The following is a 23,698-nucleotide window of genomic DNA, read 5'->3' as shown; positions in this document are numbered from 1 at the left end:
AAATAAATAAAAAAACATACAAAACTAACATTGAGTCTTGTCAATTTGGCATTTAGCAATTGTTACCTTTTCTCCATTTTGTCCAGGGGGTCCAACTGGTCCTTGTAACCCCTAAAGAGGAAAAAATGAATAATATTTAGTATAAATCTTTTTTAAGGAAAATTGATGTTTCTCTACAACACTGAAGTGTTTTTCCAGTGTATATTTCTTAGTAAAGAATTAGAACATTGTTATGTATGTCATATGGTTATGTATGTTGTCTGGTGTGCTTTAAAGGGGTACTCTGGTGAAAACCTTTTTTCTTTTAAACCAACTGGTGGCAGAAAGTTAAACATATTTGTAAATTACCACAGTTCTCTCTGCTGACATTATTATAATAATAACACTTTATTTATTGTTGTCCTTAGTGGGATTTGAACACAAGTCCCCAGCACTGCAAGGCAATAGTACTAACCACTGAGCCACCATGCTGCCCTTAGCATACATCGGCTATGCATGGTTGCTAAAATGGACAGAGATGTCAGCAAAGAGTACTGTGTTTGTGATGTCATCAGTGTTCCAAAAAGAAAGGAATTTCCTCTGTAGCATTCAGAAGCTAATAAGCACTGAAAGGATTAAGATTTTTTAATAGAAGTAATTTACAAATATGTTTAACTTTCTGCCACCAGTTGATTTAAAAGAAAAAAGGTTTTCACCAGAGTACCCCTTTAAATACTTTGTGGTATTCTTTTTCCAATCTGATTCATCTTGAATCCAATCTGAACTTTTTCCAATCTGATTTGTTCTGTTTAAGACTTAAATTATGTCCATTTTCTCTGAAAATGGGGCAATTCATACAGATTTTGTACAATTCATTTTCCACTTGAAGTGTACATGTCGTCAACAAAAATGTTTTACTTAAAGTAGATAATACCATTATATGTATATTTGTAATATACATTGGTTAAAAAATGTGTATATTTTAGGGTGAAAAAGTGCTATCCCTGCAGCTATTGCCTGTGTGTCTCTATGAGAAGTCCAAATACAGGAAGTGAGGGCAGGAAAAGCAGGGCTTTGTGCAGGCTCCTGGCTTGTCAATCATCCCCATGTGTGAGCCTGCAGAGCCCTGCTTGTCCACCCACCCTTCTTGTATTTGGACCAAGAAATACATAGACAATAGCTGCAGGGACAAAAATATACATATTTTTTAACCAATGTGTATTACAAATATATTTATAATGGTATTATCTACATTATATAAAAAGGTTTTGGTTGATGACAGGTATACTTTAAAAATGTTTAAAATTAGGTGAGTTGGTGCTCTGTATATTTAAATTAGCTGGAAGACTTTTTCTTTGAGTCTCTACTATTGAAAATTAAAGGAGTACTACGGTGCAGGAACACTTGTCCCCTATCCAAAGTATAGAGGATTAGTGTCCTCAGAAAGGGAGCATGTCAACCCCTGCACGAAGTGACGGTCACCATCTCTATCTCTATTAGAGAACCAGAAATACAGAGTTCGGTTATCTCCGCCTCTCCCATAGAGATGCATAGAGGCCCTTATTTACTATTGCAAACCAACATGATTTGTCTGGATGTGCGCCAGATTCTGTCGCATTGTGCTAGAAATTCTGTCTGTGCCAGATTTTGCGCCAGAATTTAAGAAAACCCTGACTAACTCTCCATTTTGCTAAGAAAACCTGAAAAAGGGGCATGGCCACTGGGAAAAGGGGGCGTGGTCTCCGAAAAGGGGCATGTTCCCGACATTTTCACAAAAGCCCAACATATTTACTATGCTTTCCACATAAAATGTGGTGGATTTGAGCTGAGGAAAACCAGACAGATCAGAGCATGTGTAAAAAAAAAAACAAAGTGTAGGGAAAGTGGAAAATGTAAGGAAATATTAGTAAATACTGTCGAAAATAAATTGTAGGCAACCAAAACCCACAAAGAAACCTACACTCCACTCTTAGTAAATAAGGGCCAGAGTGTCAGCTGCCGCTTCATGTGGGGGGTCGACACACTCTGTTCCTGGGGACAGAAAGGGTGCTGTGCAGGGCGGTTGGATCCCCCACGATCCTTTGGATAGAGGATATGTTTACCTGTATCGGAAAACTCCTTTAAATATATGAAGTAAAATAATGGATCTGTAAATGGCTGTTATCTCTATGGAACTAAATTTAAAGTGGATTGCTGGGGGCATGGTTTGGCGCTTGCTGGAGATGGCTGCCTGAGAGACGAGCTCCGTGCCTGTTAAGCAACTAAAGCGACTTGTGACCCTATTAACTGCTTGATTTTATGCCCTGTGTGAGCAGTAACCATGCCTGATGTTTTCCAGATGAGGGGAACAGGGGGAGAATCGGCGCAAGGGTGCGTAAATTGACTTCTATGATTTCTATGCTGGCCCGGGCCCACAGCGCTTTCAAGATGGCGCCGGCTCTAGCTCCTAGAACAGCGCTGCGCTACTGAGAGAGCCCTTTACCTACTAGAGACCGTGCCTCAGTCACCGCAACAGATCTCCGCAGCTTTAGCTTGGTCTCCCACTGGCCTCCTGTTACCAGCCTCTAGAGGAAGAAGCGGTGAGCACCATGGCGCATCTTACTCAGCTCCAGCGTCTTCTATAAGTGACAGCCCTTTGAAGCAGCGCCAACAGCTGTAAGATGACGACCTGGACTCTGCTAATGATGGGGTGAGTGCTCCTAGTGATTCCATGCCTCCTGCTATTGCCAACTACCTAGCAAAGCAGCCCACTACTGGCTCTACAGTCACTGACTTGACTTTGACAAATATGCTGCTGGTTCTCTATCAGTCTAAGCATACAGACGTGGGACAGATGCTTAACCCTGTCAAGGCTGAGCAAGTTGAAGTACAATAAAGAGTCCTACATGCTGAAACCAATATGGGTGATTTTGCTGCATCACACAATGATCTCCTTGATACGCACTATGATCTGGAATCAGAGGTTACTAACCTCCGGGCGAAAGTGGCGGACCTGGAGGACAGGTCACACCGCAATAATGTTAAGTTCTGAGCGATTCCGGAGACTGTTTCGCCATCCGCACTGAAGCAATTTCTACAGGAATACATCAAACTTGTTTTGCCTGCATGCTCCTCTCTGGACTTGGCAATTGACCAGGCTCATAGAGTCCCAAAGCCGGCTCATCTTGCTGACGAGGTACAAAGTGATGTATTAGCCCGTTTACACTTCTTCCACATCAAAGATGATCTGATGGCTGCGGCAAGAAAGCAACCTGCCCTGCCGGGCGATTTTGCCAAGATCACCCTTTACGCTGATTTATCAGTGGCTATGCTAAAAAACAGGAGAACTTTCACTCCCATCACATCAGTCCTTCGGGACAACAAGATTATATATAGTTGGGAGTTCCCTGTGCGCCTCCTGGTACAGCGGGACAACACTATCCATGTCATCAGGTCGTGGAATCTATTGGGGACTTCTGCACATAAACCACCTCGAGCTTCACCTTCTAGGGTGGATCCTGAATGGCAAGTGGTTGGATCAGTGAAAGTAGGATCACCTTGGTCTGGCACATGGCCTGTTGGCTGACCGGTATTCCAGCACAAGTTGACTATGCCACGTGTTTATACCCTATCTGCTGTTGATTGCAGTTTTTTTCCTTTTCTTTTTTCTCAGCTATCATGCTGGTTGTTTCTGGTTTTGGTTTGCTTATTTTCTTTTAGGTGTGGAGTGCCTTAATTGCACAAAGAAGTTTTGGACAGATCTCCCTTACTTCCCTTTTCGTGGTCAAACATGTTATCAGCACTAATACCGGGACTTGGTACAAAAATGTGTGTCTTTAAATGTTCATGGGTTAAATAGCCCTCACCAGAGAGATATGTTTTGGTCTGAAGCTAAGGCTCTTCACGGTGGCATAGTCTGTGCCCAAGAGACACACTTGTTAGCGCAAGACGCACACAGAGATAAACATGCCTCCTTTCCTACTATATTTCAGGCTAATGCTCCAACCAAATCTAGAGGTGTATTATTGGCTATAAAAAATACAGTTGACTTCTCTGAATGCTCTTCTATATCTGATCCCCAGGATGGTTACCTTATTGTAGTGGGTCAATTAAACAATGTGACTATAGCAATGCTGTGTGCTCCTAACCGAGGGCAGGGTCGGTTTCTACGTAAAGTACTGAGAAAAGTAGACAAGTGCCATCAGGTCCGTCTTACTGTGTGGTGATTTCAATACTCTTACTGACCAGTCCTGGGACTGCACTTCTGGATCTCACTCCGGTTCGAGAGATCTTGCTAATATAATTAGGGAGTCAGACTTATATGATGTATGGAGAGCACACCATACTACAGAGAAGGACTATACATTCTTTTCTGCTTCCGACAACAGTTACTCCAGAATACCGTAGATCTCTTTCTCACAGATCAAGATCTGTTGTTTAATGCTATAGCCTCCAGTGTGGAACAAATATCGTGGTCAGACCACGCGCCTGTAACTTTGTCAATTAGGGAGGCCGACCTTTGGTGTACAAACCAATTTTTATTTCAACACCCTGTTCACTCTAAAGTACTAGAAGCAGACTTGATAGAATTTCTTAAAGTACATTCTAATACTCCTACATGTGTTTACACGGTGTGAAATGCTCACAAGGCATATACGGGGTACCTTTATAAAACTAGGTTCTAGAGTCAAAAAGGCAAGAACTTTAGAAATAAATAAACTCCTTTCTGACATACAGAACTTAGAATCCCTTAACAAAGCGCAGAGAATGCTACTATGGAGGAACCAGTTAATAGCATTACTTGTTAAACTGCGGGAGAGGCTATGGATCACGAGAAGCTTCTCCTGATGTTCAAAGCTAATCTCTATGCCTGCTCTGACAAAGCAAGCAAAATGCTAGCAAATAAGATTAAAGGGGTACTCCCGTGGAAAACCTTTTTTTTTTTTTTTAAATCAACTGGTGCCAGAAAGTTAAACAGATTTGTAAAAGTAATTCTATTAAAAAATCTTAATCCTTCCAGTACTTATTAGCTGCTGAATACTACAGAGAAAATGGTTTTCTTTTTGGAACACAGAGCTCTCTGCTGACATATCTGTCCATTTTAAGAACTGTCCAGAGTAGGAGAAAATCCCCATAGCAAACAAATGCTGCTCTGGACAGTTCCTAATGGACAGAGATGTCAGCAGAGAGCACTGTGGTCATGATGTCAGCAGAGAGCTCTGAGTTTCAAAAAGAAAACCATAGTAATCAGGCCTATTTCGCTTTTAAATTGTGATTTGAAAGTTTATGCCAAATTGTTGTCCTCTAGACTAGCAGAAGTTCTACCATCACTAATTATTGGGGATCAAACAGGTTTTGTGCGGGGACACCAGTCTTCAGACAATATATGCAAGGTGCTTAATCTCATTCATTATATAAATGGAAATAAACTACCATCTATATTAGTCGCCTTAGATGCCAAAAAGATGTTTGATCGCCTCCATTGGGATTATGAATTTGTTGTCTTGAGGAAGGTTGGGTTTGATGGAGAAATACTACATGCTATTTGTGCATTATATTCCGAACCTTCTGCTAGATTGTTTTACAATGGCACGCTTTCTGATGCTTTCTACCTTACTAATGGCACCTGTCAGGGGTACCCCCTGTCCCTTCTCCTTTTTTATCCTAACCTTAAAACCCCTAGCCAAAGCAATTAGGTCCTCCCCAGAAATTACAGGTGTCCCAATAGGTTCTACATGCCATGTTATCTCACTTTACGCCGATGATATAATCTTATCCCTTACTAACCCCTCTAAGTCTCTCCCTGCAGTATTAGACCTATCTATGTATTTATCTTGGTGGGACGGTCCATGCTATTTGGCGCCAAATTTGCAAGCTAAGTACCTCATAATTTCATAGTTTCATATCTTCATTTATTGCATTACAGCTGTATAGCTTTTCATGTTCTATCTATATACTCATGTTTTATCTATATACTCATGTTTCATCTATATCTTTGTGCTAGCAGTGTGCTGCTGTATTCTCATGTTGCTGTATATTTAGCCCAGCAGCCTGCACCTGCAAGCCAGGTTTTTACAATAGTTTGGATCAATAGTGCTGGCCAATTTATTCTTTGGTTGTATTACACATACGGGGGAGTGGCTACCTCCATGTTGGCTCTTGCATCCCACCCACCTCTATTAGGTGTATATAAGGTGCCTTGGATGTTTCAGACCTTGCATGCCTGTTGTACTGTTCACACAGAGACATATTCACAGTGTAGGGTCCGTCCCAGAATGAGGTCACCTTACCGTAGTGGGACGGTTAACGCTATTTGGTGCCAAATTTGCAAGCTAAGTACCTCATCATTTCATAGTTTCATATCTTCATTTATTGCATTACAGCTGTATAGCTTTTCATGTTCTATCTATATACTCATGTTTTATCTATATACTCATGTTTCATCTATATCTTTGTGCTAGCAGTGTGCTGCTGTATTCTCCTGTTGATGTATTTATCTTGCTATAAATTGAACACGCAAAAATCCCAAATCCTGCCTTTAAAAATTGACCCCACCTTTCTACACCAATTGAAATCTCAATACCCTCTTGATTGGCAACCATTGGGCATCAAATATTTGGGCATCACTCGTACCCCTACCTTTAGACAGCTGTACCCCTCCAATTATCTACCGTTCTTAGATACTCTACAATCTGACCTATAAATCTTAAGTAAAGCTGAACTGTCATGTCTTGGTAGAGGTCAGCTTTTAAAATGTTCACTCTTCCTAAACTATTATATCGCTTCCGAACCTTGCCCATACACTTGCCATTGTCCTTTTTTTCTCCAAAGTTAGAACCCTTCTCTCTACATATATTTTGAAGAATTCAAGGCCTAGAGTTTTGTATAATATAGCAGTTAAGCATAAATTTGTGGGGGGTTAGGCATTCCTGAGATACACTCTTATTGTATGATCACCCTTGTTAGTTTGTTGTGAGCCTTATGGAATAGATGTTTAGATATCCCCTGGGTGAACATAGAAAGCACAAGTACTATTACCACTGACACTCGAACTCTATTTTTTTCTATATCCGTGGAAGGTTGAGGCACCACATAGCATTACCCCACTTACTTTTACAGCTATTAAATGTTGGGGTCTATTGCATTCTATGAGTAATCCATCCTCACATAACCTTAAGTTAAAAGCCCCCATTTCCACCTTACAATTGGCCACCCCTGACTTAGATTTGTCGCCCTGGATATCGGGAGGTGTAACTTTGTTGTCTCAACTATATAGAAATCAATCCCCAATACCTTTTCCTGAAATAGCTGCCTTATTCTAAGCAAATGTTTTCTTATCTACATATTAAACATTTTCTGTCCCTTGACCGTACATCTCTCAAACTATTATCTCCAGCTATATTTAATTACTTTACTTACTGATGTAAAGGCCTAAAACCCTTACATAATGCTCAAAACAATCACACTGAGATCTCATACACTACTGCTATGAAAGTCTGGAAAACTGAATGAAACACTATAATCCCTTGGACCAGAGCTTATAAATATATTCATTCCACTCATCCTTATGTGACCCATTTAGAAGCAGTTTTGAAAACCAGTCTTCGTTGGTATCTCATACCAACTCGCCATCATATTATGTACCCTAATTGCTCTGATTTATGTTGGCACAGCTGTGGACACAGGAACACACTGCTCCATGTCTTCTGGTCCTGCCCGGTACTTATTGGGTATTGGAAAGTAGTGACTGACATTTTATGCAACATTTTCCATTTTCCCATTGCTCTTTCCCTTGCCACAGCTTTACTACTAGAGGTAATACCACCTTCATACAGGTCCCTTACGTGTGAGTTATTAGTAATAGCAAAGTTAATCATAACTAGGCATTGGAGATCTCCTGATCCTTCAGGTTATACTGAATTGATTTCTAAGATACAACATGTCCCCAATATGGAAGAGATCTGGGCAGGGTCAAACTAGCAAATTCTACTCTTTATTTGGGGACCCTGGAGAACTCATGCAGCCATGACACTAGGCTTACAAACAGAACCAATATTTTTTTTTATGGTAACTCTTGCTATATGCACATCTTGTTTTATGTGTTATGAATTCTTCCATCTCTTTCCACTCTTCTTTCTTTCTGTACTTTGCAACCATGATCTTTTTCTTATTACTGTACCCACTCGCTATTACTTATTGTTGTCTGCCCAACACGTGATTTAATCCTCTTCCTCTTTTTGGCCACCTACCTCCTGTTCATACTTGTTTGTTGCCCTTGTTCTTTTTCCTATGTTATTAGTTTCTCACTATTATATTCCTTCTCTATACAGCACAGGGATATTACTTTGATTGTTGTTATGTCAAGCTTATCAGAACTTGAGAAACAGGCTTCACTCACTCAGGAGCATGGGATCCTCAGCACTTCAACAAGACCAGCATGTGTAAAATGCAAAAGCTTTATTTCTTTGTTCAATATAAAAACATGATAGGGGTACAAATTGTGGTAAAAAAACAGACTGGCAAACAAAAGCCTTTTTCAAGGTCCTCAATGGGAGAAAATATTCAACCGTATAAATATACACCTTGTAACAGAACCCCCTCCCAATTAGCACATCCCTTCCCAATTTGGAACTTGCCGTAACCCTTCATTTGCTGACTTGTAATGAACACGGCCGCTGGCAACAGAACTTCATAGTTGTCTTAGTATACTGAAACGCTGGTTACTTGCAGGAATACGTTGCCCATAACAACCTTTGAATACATATAAATTAGAAAACCCACTTGACGTAACCCTTCATTTGCTGACTTGTAATAAACACTGCCACTGGTAACAGAACTTCATAGACGTCTTAGTATACTAAACGGCTGGTTACTTGTAGGAATACGTTGCCCATAGCAACCTTCGAATACATATGAAAAATATATAAAACCCACTTGACATAACCCTTAATTTTCTGACTTGTAGTAAACACTACCATTGGTAACAGAACTTCATGGGCGTCTTAGTATACTGAACTGCTAGTTACTTGTAAGAGTACGTTGCTACATAGACATCATAATATGCTGAACAGCTACTTACTAGCAGAAGTACGTTGCAACATACTTCAGTACATTAAGATGTCTATGTAGTTTTGTTACCATAGGTAGTATTCTTTACTAGTCAGCAAATGAAGGGTTACGGCAAGTTGATTCAATATGTTTTCAAAGGTTGCTATGGACAACGTACTCTTACAAGTAACAAGCAGTTCAGTATACTAAGACATCCATGAAGTTCTGTTACCAATGGTAGTGTTTACTATTTTTTATATATTTTTCATATGTATTCAAAGTGCTATGGGCAACGTGTGTGTGTGTGTGTGTTTAACTTTTTTCAAATTTTTTTCTTTATTTTGTACATTTTTAAAGTAGTACTACTACTACCAGCATGGAACAGAACAGACCAAATTGAATCTGACGAATCCAAATTCGTTACGAATTTCAGGAAGGATTCGATTTGCAATGCAAATATATATGCAATTCGATCACGCAAATCACTTCATTAACCCCTTAAGGACCAGGGGTTTTTCCGTTTTTCCACTTTCATTTTTTCCTCCTTACATTTAAAAAATAATATCTCTTTCAATTTTGCACCTAAAAAATTCACTTGATGACTTATTTTTTGCGACACCAATTCTACTTTGTAATGACATCAGTCATTTTACCCACAAATCTATGACGAAACAGAAAAAAATATTATTGTGTGACAAAATTGAAGAAAAAAAACTAAATTTTCTAACTTTTCGGGGCTTCCGTTTCTACGCAGTACATTTTTCGGTAAAAGTCACACCTTATCTTTATTCTATAGGTTCATAAGATTAAAATGATGCCCTAATTATATAGGTTTGATTTTGTTGTACTTCTGGAAAAAATCATAACTACATGCAGGAAAATTTATACGTTTAAAATTTTAACTTTTTCGCATATGGGACGTTATGAGGGCTCATTTTTTTGTGCCATGATCTGAAGTTTTAAGCGGTTCCATTCTTGTATTGATTGAACTTTCGAGCGCTTTTTATTCATTTTTTCATAATATAAAAAGTGACCAAAAATACACTATTTTGGACTTTTGATTTTTTTTGTGCGTACGCCATTGACCGTGCGGTTTAATTAACAATATATTTTTGTAATTTGGACATTTCCACACGCGGTGATACCACATATGTTTATTTTTATTTAAATTTTTTTGGGGGGGAAAAGGGGGGTGATTCAAACTTTTATTAGGGAAGGGGTTAAATGATCTTTATTCACTTTTTTTTCACTTTTATTTTTGCAATATTAAAGCTCCCATAGGGCGCTATAACACTGCACACACTGATCTTTTACACTGATCAATGGTTTCTCATAGGAAACCATTGATTAATGATTCAGCCGCTTGACTGCTCATGCCTAGATCTCAGGCACTAAGCAGTCATTCAGCGATCGGACAACAGGAGGCAGGTAAGAGGACCCTCCTGCTGTCCTACAGCTGTTCGGGATGCCACGGTTTCACCGCGACGATCCCGAACAACTCCCTGAGCTAACCGGCATAGGTTCACTTTCACTTTAGATGCGGCGTTCAGTGCTGCGCACTATTAGCCACGGGTCCCAGCCATTGTTAGAGGCCGGGCCCGACCACTATGACGCGGGGCCATGCCGTGGCCCCTGCGTTATAGTAAGGGAGAGGACTCAGGAAGTACTTGGTATGTCCTTGGTCATTAAGGGGTTAAACTCCATTTAGTGCGGTCCAGGCTCCATGGGGCATCTGAAATGGCGGATCCACATGTGAGGACATGGGGCAAGGAATCCTGGGAAGGTGGGAACAATGGTAGGCGGGATGACCCTGTATCACCTGCAGCCCATCAGCAGGCCCATGTGATGTCACAGCTCTATATAATCGGCAGCCATCTTGTGAACAGTCACATCAGCATTCTATTACAGAGAGGGACAGACAGCAGTGTGTGTGTTGCACAGAAATGCATTTTTACAGCAGCGATTCACCTCCCAGTCACATCAGTATTCTATTACAGAGAGAAAGGGACAGCGAGCAGTGTGTTGCACAGAAAAGCTTTTTTACAGCAACAATTCCTCTCAAGCCCAAATGCAGCCTAGAAGCACTGATAGGGAAGGGAGGGAGATTGAGAGAGAGAGAGAGTGCGTCATTTTGTGTGTAGTACACAGCGATTGTGTGCTGCAGCACTGGTGTGTACAACAACTGAAAAGCGCATAGTAGCCAGCCAGTTAGGGTGAGCAGAGCACTAAAAGCTTATTGTCCTCTATTAAGTGTAACCTGTGAGTACATCTAAGTGGTGTACCATTTTGTTCCTATTAAATTCTTAAGGGCATAGATACTGTGAAAGGCCAGCCAAAAGTACACACCTGCCTGTGTTGTAGACAAATACTGTTTTAAGCTTAGTGGAGCGTATTGTATTACCCTCATATACGCACTAAGTATGTCATGCAGAGAAGTGCCGGGAGTGGCCGAGGCCTAAATTCATCAGGCAGAGGTCGCAGCAGACTAGGGGCGAGTGGCAGCAGGAGTCGTAGTGAGAGGCCTGAGCTCCCAGTATCAGCTAGCGGTCGTGTCTCGACCAACAACCCATCTGCCGTCATAGATTGGTTAATATTGTCAACCACCCAATCACAAGTGATATCTGACACCCCCAGTCAAAAGTCAGTGGGTTCCTTAGACATAACCCTCACTTGTCATAGCCTGGGAGCAGTCCCTGTCCTCCATTGCCTCTGTCTTATGCTGTTCCCTCCCCCACAGAAGTATCTTATACTGTGGGTTCAGCTTCACTAATTAGTGAGGACGATCTACTAGAGGACAGTCAGCAGCTACTGCCCAGCCAAGAAGTGGAGGAGACATCCACTACTTCCTCCACTAGAAGGGAAAGTAGTGATGAGGAGAGTGGCATGGGAGGTGGTGTTGCGAGCGTTCAGGCTCCTGAAACAGACACTGTTGAGGAACCTCAGGTGGACATAAGTGACGTGCAAACACAACACGATGGTGAAGAAACCGATTGCACTTGAGAGCCGGGTGCAGAAGGGGCTTCATCATCATCATCAGGAGAGAAGGGTTGCAGGTTGCCCGTAAGGCAGCAGCTGAGCTAGCAAATTGGTAGCATGGCTGGCAGTCAGCATGGTGGCAGAAGTGTAAAGTCTGGAGCCAAACGTGCCCAGGGTAGACCACCTGCTTCGCGGCAGCCTACCTTCCCAGGAGGTAGTGGAACAGGGGTTTCTGGAGTCTGTGGCAGTAGCAGTCAATTAGTGCGGACTGTTGGTGGGAAAATCAGCTACTCAGCGGTGTGGTAGTTTTTCATCAAGCATCCGGAGGGGGTTAACATGGCCACATGCAAGATGTATCGGCAGAAGGTGAAACGTGGCCAGGGTCCCAATAATGGCACCACGGCCCTCCATCAACTTATGCAGCATCACCATAAAGCAGCCTGGGAGAACTGTGGCTCTGATGTGGTGGTCCAACCTGCTGCATCACCCATCTTCTGTCGCTCCAGATGCTCCTGATCCTCCTACTTCGAGTCAGTCATTCCCCCAGCAATCCATCAGTGAAGCCATGTCCAAGAGAAAACAATATGCACCCACTCATCCAACGGCGCAGAAGCTGATTGTGCTCCGGTCCAAGTTGCTGGTGCTGCAGTTCCTCCCTTTTCAAGTGGTGGACTCTGCACCTTTCAGAGAACTGATCGCTTGTGCCGAGCCGAGGTGAAGAGTCCAAAGCCATAATTTCTTTCCAAAGAAGGCAGTACCAGCCCTGCACAATTTTGTGAGGGTGGGCCAGTCCTTGAGTCTGTTGGTGTGTACCAAAGTGCATGGCAGTGCTGGCATGTGGACTTGTAACTACGGTCAGGGTCAATACATGTCCTTTACGGCCCACTGGGTGAATGTGGCTCCTGCACAGCCACAACAGCAACTTGGAGAGGTCGCGCTACTTCCACCTCCACGCTCTCAGGCCGTTTGTCCTGCAACAGTGTGTGACTTTTCCTCATCCTCCACTGCACAGACAAGTCTCAGTGCCCCTCCAGAATACCGTGTATGCAGGACAAGGCGGTGTCACGCTGTTCTTCACATGGTTTGCCTTGGCGAATGGAGTCACACAGAGGAGAAACTGCTAAAAGTCATTCATCAAGAAATCAAATAATGGCTTACTCCATGAAAACTGGAAATGGGAACCATGGTGACCCACAACAGGAAGAACATCTTGTCTGCGCTGCGACAAGGAAGCCTGAGGCATGCGCCCTGCATGGCACAAGTATTCAATCTGGTTGTCAAGCGGTTCCTGTAACCCCCATCTGCAAGACATCCTACCAATGGGAAGGAAGCTTTGCGTGCACTTCAGCCACTTGTACACTAGCACACCCTCCTTGAGCTTCAGAATCAGAACGACATGCCCCAACATAGTCTGATTTGCGACGTTTACACATGTTGGAATTCCACACTCCATGTGTTGGCCCGACTATATGAACAGAGAAAAGCCATCACCGATTTCTTGATGATCCAAGCGGATAGGGGGAATCCCCTGTGTAACTTCAATGTAAACCAGTGGCAGCTCATACGTGACAACTGCTGTTTACTCAGGCCCTTTGAGGAAGCCACCTTATTAGTCAGTCACCAGGGTTACAGGATGAACAATGTCATTACACTGCTTCATCAACTACAACACGTGTTGGAAACAATGGAGGGTCAGGGCACTGGTGAAATGGCGCCTACATCTCAATACCACATGAGCCCTGTGGGAGCTGAACTGGAGGAGGAGGAGAGGCACAGTGGAGAACAGTTTAGGTTTTGCAAGATGTGCGGTTTTTCTAGTCATCTGACAGGAGAGGAGGAGCAGCCAGAGGAACTAGAGGGTTGTGAGGAAGGCCAGACAGAGGACCCAGACACACCATAGCAGTATGCACAAGAAATGGAGGCAGGGAGTCCCTCCGAGTCACTTGCACAAATGGCATGATACATACTTACTTGCTTGCGTAGTGACTGCCGAATTGTCACCATTTGGCAGCGGGATGACTTCTGGCTCTCCACCTTATTGGACCCTCGCTACCGGCACAAAATGGGGGCCTTTTTACACCCACTGAGAGGGAGGACAAACTGACCTACTACAAAGACATCCTACGTAGTCAGTTGGTCGATGGCTATCTGCGCTATGTCCATCCTCTTGTAGCTCCTACTCTGGGGGGATGGGGGGGGGGGGCCCTCTGCGCTCACTTTCCACTACCATGGCTGCTGGGGATGAGTGAGGTGGCAGGAGCAGTACCAGCTCCATCAGCAGCAGCCTGAGTCTACAGTCGCTGATGAGGAGCTTTCTTCACCTGCATAGTGAAGCAGGTAGACCTGGAGCAGGATCTGAACCAGCAGGTGGTGACATATCTTAATTTGACCATGCCAACACACCTTGAAGATCCACTGGACTTCTGGCCAGCTAAAATTGATTTGTGGCTGCAACTAGCAGAGTTTCCCATGGAAAAGTTGTCCTGCCCCTACAGTAGTGTGCCATCAAAGCAGGTGTTTAGTGCGGTGGGGGCTCCACAAAATATTTGGAGAGACTGATTTTTGTGAAGATGAATCAGGCTAGGATCAGCCAGGATTTCCACCTACCAATGCCTGATGCATCAGAGTAGATTGACCATGGTGCCACACCAACACTTCACAAATATGGATAGTGCTAAATATATTTAAGTTGCTGCTCCCCAGTTACAGACATTCCTTCGGATTAGACCACAAGTAAGTATTGAGGATATGCATTATCTAAAACTTAACATTTCTTAGAATAAAATATATGTACCCATAATGTTTTTGAAATCTAACAAAAGGAAAGGTGTGCAAAAAACACCATGTGCCACCTACAACACCAAGTATTAATGTGATGCAAAGACCTCTAAAAGGTGGAAGGGAACAACGTATGGTCCATTGTAACTGTAACCGGTGCTGGTAAAAACTTCCCCTGTAAGGCCCTACACTCGCATTATTAATTCCCTTCTTGGCAAGTGTTACTTGCCCTAAAAAGGGCTGCCCCACACAGGATCCTCTCCCTATTTCCACCTACAAACACTGCCATTTCCCAGGGTTATATCTACTGCTGAGCAAGAACTTATAGGGAGCCTTCAATGTGTGTATAGTATACACATTGCTGGCTCACTGAACCTCTTGCTGAGCTGTGCGCTATGCACCAGCTCAGCCAGGAAATAGTGAACTTACACTGTTGGACAGTGTAGGTTAACCCTTTGGCCAGCATAGAGAATATACAGCTCTCTATAGATAGCTGTATATAGTGTATACAGAAGAGGATACCCTCTTACCTCCCTCGCTCCCTGTCCCTGCCGGGTCTGTGTAGCGTAAATATGAGGCTCTTTTCACATTGTACGTTTTCTGGCAGGGTCTTACCAGATAGGGAGACTCCAACTGTTGCTAAACTACAACTCCCAGCATGCCCAGACAGCCAAAGGCTGTCTGGGTATTCTGGGAGTTGTAGTTTTGCAACAATTGGAAGCTCCCTGTTTGGAAAGACATTGTATTATGGCCTAATCCATTTTTTATGTTACTTTTTTCTTCTCATTCAGACCCATGTATGCAGAGGATTGCGACGTATTCGGTGGGTTATGGCGATGAACTACACTTTTTTCTTTTATTAAAATGGTTAACAAGGGCTGTGGGGAGTGTTTTTTTAAATAAAAAATTTTTCCAATGTGTTGTGTTTTTTTTTATTTTATTGAATTTTCAGGCTTAGTAGTGGAAGCAGTCTTAGTAACAAGAATCCATTACTAAGCCGGAGCTTAGCATTAGCCCCAAAAACCGCTAGTGATAATCCCCAATTATTACCCCGGTACCCACCGCCACAGGGGTGCCGGGAACAGGCCTGGAGCATCAAAAATGGCGCTCCTGGGCCTAGGCAGTAACAAGCTGGCATTATTTAGGCCGGGGAGGGTCACTAACAATGGTCCTCGCCCACCCTGGTAACGTCAGGCTGTTGCTTAGTTGGTATCTGGCTGAAAATAAAAATACAGGGAACCCTATGTGTTTTTTTCATAAATAAATAAATAAAAATATATAGGATTCCCCGTATTTTTATTCTCAACCAGATACCAACCAAGCAGCAACAGCCTGACGTTACCAGGATGGGCAACCACCATTGTCACTGGCCCTCCCCAGCCTAAATAACGCCAGCCTGTTACCGCCTAGGCCCAGGAGCACCATTTTGATGCTCCGGGCCTGTTGGTACCGGCTCTTCCCGACACCCCTGTGGCGTTGGGTACCGGGGTAATAATTGGGGGTTAGCTCAATAAGATGGCTTCCACTACTAAGCCTGAAAATTAAATTTAAAAAAACATGACACATTGGAAAAAAAAAATGATTTTAAAAAAACTTTCCCCCACAAGCCCTCGTCAACCATTTTATTGAAAGAAAAAAAATCCTGCTCAATCATCTGCATACACGGATCTGAAACGAGAAGAGAAAAGAAACACAAAAAAATGGGTTAGGACATTTTTTAGGCTCTCTGCAGGGGAAAGGGCCCATAGCGCAGTGTATTCCCAAACAGCCTTTGGCTGACCTGGCATGCTGGGAGTTGTAATTTAGCAACAGCTAGAGTCTCCCTGTCTGGAAAGACACTGGCAGAAGGGTCTGTTCACATTATACATAACGTACAATGTGAACAGAGCCTCATACTTACCACTCAGCCTCCTGTCTGTAGCTCCACCCCCTAATGACATCATAACTAGGGGTCAGAGCTACACAGACCCGTCATGGACGGGGAGTGAGGGAGTTAAGGGGATCTCCTCTTCTGTATGCACTATATACAGCTATCTATATATAGCTATATATAGTGTATACCGCCCAAAGGGACTATGGGTGCAGGGAGTCCTGTCAGTCTGGTGCCAGGATTCTCAACTCCTGTATAGTACACTATGCACCCCTGTATACTATACGGCCGGGGGAGGTGAGTAGTGATGTTATACATCACTCCCACTCCTTACACTCTGTGGACTGGGCACTCAGCATCTGACCCACAGAATGGTACCCTGAAGACAGTGAAAAAACTGCCACAGGGTCAAAATTTGGCTGTTTGCACACACACCAAAAAAACGCCAGAATAAACGCCAGAAAAACTGCCAAAATGCAGGAAAAAGCTGTGGCAGTTTTTTTTGCGTTTTTGCTGGCGTTTTTATAGATATATATATATATATATATATATATATATATATATAAAAAACAAAACAAAAAAAAAACAAGTGGAAACCTAGCCTCGATCTAGAAGGATTTGCATCTTCCATTTCTCTACAATTCGGTAGGTTTGGTTGATAACAGATGTTATTACACATAAATATTTAAAAAAAAAATCGTATCAGCCGTTGCTACTTGCAAGTAGTGTTGAGCGGCATAGGCCATATTCGAATTGGCGAATATTCGCGAATATATGGACGAATATTCGTCATATATTCGCGAATATTCGCATATTCGTTACATTCTCGTTTTATTTTCACAAATGCGAAAACTTCGCCTATGCGAAAATTTACATATGCGAAAATTAGCATATACTAAAATTAACATAAGCGAAAATTAGCATATGCAAAAATTAGCATATGCAAATGTTCGCATATGCGAAATTTGCGCGTCAGTCTCACACAGTAGTATTAGAGCTTTCTTTACACCACACAAGCTGGAAGCAGAGAGGGATAATCACTGTGATGTGTACTGTGAAAAAAAAACAAACGAATATTCGTAATTACGAATATATAGCGCTATATTCGCGAAATTCGCAAATTCGCGAATATGCGATATTCGCGAATAATATTCGAATTGCGTATATTCGCGAGCAACACTACTTGCAAGTAAGAATACAAATCCAAGACCTGTTTTTATGTTAAATGCAATGAAAATGCTGCCTATAGTAGCTACTCAGAACAAGGGGATATCTGATTTTTTTTTAAATAAATCCCTATCAACAGGATAAGAGATAAGTGGCTGATCATGGGTGGAGTTGGGACGAATTGTGGTTACAGGTCCTGTGGATAGGGGATACTTTTTGTTACAACCAGATAATTCCTTTTGGCTAAGTCTCCAATTGGTTTTTTGCACTGCGTTTTTAGGGATTAAAAAAAAACATCTGAAAAATTGCCAGTGCAAGTGACGTCATCATGCGTTTTTTCTTGCATTTTTTCCGGCTTTTTTTCATTTGTGAGCAAATTGCACCTTGGCATTTTTTTTTTTTTGGTACCCAAAATTTCTTGGGTACCAAAAAAAAAAAAAAAAAAAGGATGCAGCAGTGATGGAATTTTTTTTATTAAACGCAATGTATATATTTTATAACCCAATTTTTATTATTTTTTAATAAAGTGTGTGTTTCACTTTTTTTTTTAAATACATTTTTAAAATTTTTTATGTAGTACTACATGCTGTTCCATGCTGGGAGTGATAGTACCTGTACTATAGACATATATCATCCGTAATATAGCAGAGAAGCGAGCGGGTCTATACATCGCTCCCCTCTCTGCACTATACTCTGGCCACTGATGTCAACAGAAATTCATATTTCCCACCCAGAGCTGTGATTGGCCGGATGGTTTACGCCAATCACAGCTCTGAGGAAAAGATGAATGAATGAGTGGCCGGCCCAGAGTACAGTGCAGAGCAGGGATGTGAGTGATGTACACAGTCGCTCCATCTCTGCTATAGACAGGACGATCACAGAGGGTGTCAGTAGTGACATCCACTGTGATGTGTCCTTAAGCAGGCACTACTACTCCCAACATGGAGCACACTCTGCTCCATGCTGGGAGCTGTAGTACCTGTATTAATAGACAGATCGCAGCGAGTGTAACTTCTGACACTCGCTTCGATATGTCTATTAATGCAGGTACTACAGCTCCCAGCATGAGGCAGAGTGTGCTCCATGTTGGGAGTAGTATTACCTGCAGTTATGGAAAGATCACTGCGGGTATCACTCCTGACACCCGCTGTGATGCTCCTGTATAATGTATAGATGCAGTGGCCGCTCTCCTATGGTCCCCTGCACGGCCGTATATATACACACATGTTCCTATTTCTCACAGAGAGCTGTGATTGGCTGGAACCATCTGGCCAATCACAGTGTAAATATACGTCAGGGCAGGGGACCATAGAAGAGCGGCCGCCGCATCTATATATTATACAGAAAGATTGCAGAGGGCGATCTGTTTATTTGTACAGGTAGTACTACTCCCATCATGGAACTGCTGGGAGTAGGAGTACTAACTAAAAAAAAATTAAAAAATAAAGCAAAAAAGTGAAAAACACACACACAATAAATTTTTATAATTGTTGGCTACATTTTTATTTCCCCGCACACATATATTGATCCCTGTTTAACCCCTTAAGGACGCAGGACATAAATGTACGTCCTGGTGAGGTGGTACTTAACGCACCAGGACGTACATTTACGTCCTAAGCATAACCGCGGGCATCGGAGCGATGCCCGTGTCATGCGCGGCTGATCCCGGCTGCTGATCGCAGCCAGGGACCCGCCGGCAATGGCCGACGCCCGCGATCTCGCGGGCGTCCGCCATTAACCCCTCAGGTGCCGGGATCAATACAGATCCCGGCATCTGCGGCAGTTCGCGATTAAAATGAACGATCGGATCGCCCGCAGCGCTGCTGCGGGGATCCTATCATTCATAACGCCGCATGGAGGTCCCCTCTCCTTCCTCCGTGCGGCTCCCGGCGTCTCCTGCGCTGGTCTGTGATCGAGCAGACCAGAGCAGAAGATGACCGAAAACACTGATCTGTTCTATGTCCTATACATAGAACAGATCAGTATTAGCAATCATGGTATTGCTATGAATAGTCCCCTATGGGGACTATTCAAGTGTAAAAAAAAATGTAAAAAAATGTAAAAGTAAAAGTAAAAAAAAAGTGAAAAATCCCCTCCCCCAATAAAAAAGTAAAACGTCCGTTTTTTCCTATTTTACCCCCAAAAAGCGTAAAAAACATTTTTTATAGACATATTTGGTATCGCCGCGTGTGTAAATGTCCGAACTATTAAAATAAAATGTTAATGATCCCGTACGGTGAACGGCGTGAACGAAAAAAAATTTAAAAAGTCCAAAATTCCTACTTTTTTAATATATTTTATTAAAAAAAAATTATAAAAAATGTATTAAAAGTTTTTTATATGCAAATGTGGTATCAAAAAAAAGTACAGATCATGGCGCAAAAAATGAGCCCCCATACCGCCGCTTATACGGAAAAATAAAAAAGTTATAGGTCATCAAAATAAAGGGATCATAAACGTACTAATTTGGTTAAAAAGTTTGTGATTTTTTTTAAGCGCAACAATAATATAAAAGTATATAATAATGGGTATTATTTTAATCGTATTGACCCTCAGAATAAAGAACACATGTCATTTTTACCAGAAATTGTACGGCGTGAAAACAAAACCTTCCAAAATTAGCAAAATTGCGTTTTTCGTTTTAATTTCCCCAAAAAAATAGTGTTTTTTGGTTGCGCCATACATTTTATGATATAATGAGTGATGTCATTACAAAGGACAACTGGTCGCGCAAAAAACAAGCCCTCATACTAGTCTGTGGATGAAAATATAAAAGAGTTATGATTTTTAGAAGGCGAGGAGGAAAAAATGAAAACGTAAAAATTAAATTGTCTGAGTCCTTAAGGCCAAAATGGGCTGAGTCCTTAAGGGGTTAAAAAGTACTGTATATTTTTGAAAAAAAAATTTTAATGGTACCCTACAAAATTTTATTAAAAACAGCTATCTACATCACTTTTTTTGGAGCTAAAGTCCAAAAAAGATTAAAAACCACCTGCAAAAACGGCAAAGTTAAAATCCACATAGCGTTTTTCTTGGCGTTTTCTCACTCCCATAGACTTCTATTGGAGCAAAACGCCACGATTTTGACAAAAAACGCCGGTTTGAGGGAACTACAGCGTTTTTTTCAAAAAGCCAAAGACCGGAAAAAAACGCAGAAAAAGTGAAAAAACGCCAAAAGGATAAAAAAAAAAACGCCAAAGTGAAAAAACGCAAAGTGGAATTCAAAATTTGCGATTTCTTATTGACTTACAGCTAACATTTGGCCGCAGCGTTTTTTGACCAAAAAATCGCCGTGCGGCAGAATTGGCGTTTTTCTTTGCATTTTGCACAAAAAAAAAAAAACAAGTGGAGACTTAGCCTTAGTTGTTACAGATTAGGGCACCACTCACGGACACACCAGCTAATCTGCAGACCTTGTAAGACTTTACATGAATATCAATGAACACAAACACATTCTCATAGTGTAAAAAGGGGAGGCAGTCCTGCTAGATTTAGAGTAAAAGATATAAGGTAAAAAAATTAGAAGAAAGAGAGAGAGAAAAAAGAAAACGTATCTAAAATAGCATAAAAAGATAACATTTATTTGGAAAAATTATGTGAGGTCTGCGGCAGGGCCCTTGTCGCAGACTGGTCACTAGATAAAATGGTTACAATGGTATAAAATGCTAAAAATATAAAATATGCACAGTGGTATTGCACTTCACTAACTGGACAGTGAGACAATGAAAGTGGGGCAATGGGACAGTGAAAACAGTATCTGTTTAGTTATACTGTAAAGTCATATTATAGGAGTCAGGATTGATTCAGATGAAAATACATAGCAAAAAAGTTGATAATCCAATAAGGTAAATTTTCGGTAGCTCTGGAGCCTCCCAGATTGGGGCCCACTATAAACGTTTTTAGGTGCAGAGATACAGGCGATGCCCCCTCTACCCCGACGGCACGGGGACTGAATACAAGAGGGCAATCGCTATACAGTTCAGGCACTTAATGCCTCTTACCGGCTACAGTGTGCACAGTCAGGTGAGTGCAGCTGTGCTTGCGATCCGGATACACGTCCCTCTGTCCCGGCAGCACGGGAGAAATGTAGGAGGGATGATATGATCCGGTGCTGGGGGTCGGAGATGATGGCTGGGAAGCAGTGTGTGGCAGCGCTGTGAAGCCTAGCGGTCATAGCAGCGTATGGCAACGCTGGAGGTATTCTCTCTACCCCGACGGCACGGGGAGCAGGTGAGAGAGTAGGTGAGGACCGGCAATGCGGTAACGATTGTCTCAGATGATGTGCAGGGTTGTCTTAACACCAGACGCGTTTTGGGTAACTGCATCCCCTTTTTCAATGGTGGAGGTTCAGGAAGACTGAAACACATTCTCAACATAAAGAAAAGGAAAACACAAATAGTCACCCCCTCAAGGTCAGTATCAGACAAATTTTGAAAAATTATACTTGATGAAAAATTATACAAATGTATTACATAATGTTGACAAATATATGTCTAAATCAGAAATAAAAGAATAAAATAACTAAATAAAATAATGCATCCACAATTTAAAATACAATAATGTATACATTAATACCACAGGGCCCTTGTGGAATAATATGTTGTCCCGCACTGAGATAGTTTTCTAGCAAATTTGATAGTCTGGCATCCGATGTATCGGATTGGTGGAGTAGTATTCTCCAAAGAAATTAACAGGGTTTCCCAGTCCAAATATAGAGAATATATTTACCGGCTTATGATATCACTTCAGTGTACTGGTGTTCTCAAATGATGTAAAGCTGGGACGCTGGCATGCGTCTCCGCGGCTAGTCTGCCCGCCACAGACCGTGTTTGCAGTTGTGCTCGGATTGAATCAACCGGAGCAGCCAGAGGTAGTGGGCTGGAAACTGGGAGGCTGCAGATGTTGCAAGAGGCAAATGCTGGATTCTCCGTTCAGTACAGGTGCAGAGGTTCAGTGCAGGCTTATACACTAATACTAGTGTATTGGGGGATGCATTAAATATGCTCTAGATGTGTTTCAGGGCTCTTAAGCATTCAGAATGGCCCTTTCATCCCATCTCTACTGAGGAAAGGGCCATTCTGAATGCTTAAGAGCCCTGAAGCGCATCTAGAGCATATTTAATGCATACACCAATACACTAGTATTAGTGTATAAGCCTGCACTGAACCTCTCCACCTGTACTGAACGGATAATCCAGCATTTACCTCTTGCAACATCTGCAGCCTCCCAGTTTCCAGCCCACTACCTCTGGCTGCTCCGGTTGATTCAACAGCTTTCTTCATCCGGTATAACAACACGTGTCTTGACGTCAGACGCCACCGGAGCACTCAAGGTCCACGCCAGGACAACTTTACAGTGTTACCTCTCCATCTATCAGCACAGTGGCAAACACGGGTCTGTGGCGGGCAGACTAGACGCATGCCAGCGTCCCAGCTTTACATCATTTGAGGACACCAGTACACTGAAGTGACATCATAAGCCGGTAAATATATTCTCTATATTTGGACTGGGAAACCCTGTTAATTTCTTTGGAGAATACTACTCCACCAATCCGATACATCGGATGCCAGACTATCAAATTTGCTAGAAAACTATCTCAGTGCGGGACAACATATTATTCCACAAGGGCCCTGTGGTATTAATGTATACATTATTGTATTTTAAATTGTGGATGCATTATTTTATTTAGTTATTTTATTCTTTTATTTCTGATTTAGACATATATTTGTCAACATTATGTAATACATTTGTATAATTTTTCATCAAAAAATTGAAGCACGTATTTTTCTTCAAAAAAACCTTATTTCCACCATGTATCAGCTTGTCTGATACTGACCTTGAGGGGGTGACTATTTGTGTTTTCCTTTTCTTTACGTTTAGCATACACCTGGTGTAGGTGTA

General features: G+C 42.1%; 1 protein-coding gene across 6 annotated transcripts in view; it reads right to left on the bottom strand.

Annotated features, from left to right (window-relative positions):
• Positions 1 to 23,698, bottom strand: part of COL19A1 (collagen type XIX alpha 1 chain) — a 1,011,804-nt gene that overhangs the window by 367,428 nt on the left and 620,678 nt on the right. For all 6 annotated transcript variants that reach the window (XM_056565831.1, XM_056565835.1, XM_056565834.1 and 3 more), the window contains exon 19: positions 67 to 111. In XM_056565831.1, the coding sequence (XP_056421806.1) occupies positions 67 to 111 (45 nt within the window). The remainder of the gene's footprint in view (positions 1 to 66; positions 112 to 23,698) is intronic.

The sequence above is a fragment of the Hyla sarda genome, chromosome 3 (assembly GCF_029499605.1).
Source record: "Hyla sarda isolate aHylSar1 chromosome 3, aHylSar1.hap1, whole genome shotgun sequence".
In the NCBI taxonomy this organism is placed as follows: Eukaryota; Metazoa; Chordata; class Amphibia; order Anura; family Hylidae; genus Hyla; species Hyla sarda.
The sequence above is the reverse complement of the archived record's forward strand: the minus strand, read 5'-3'. Positions and strand labels throughout refer to the sequence as shown.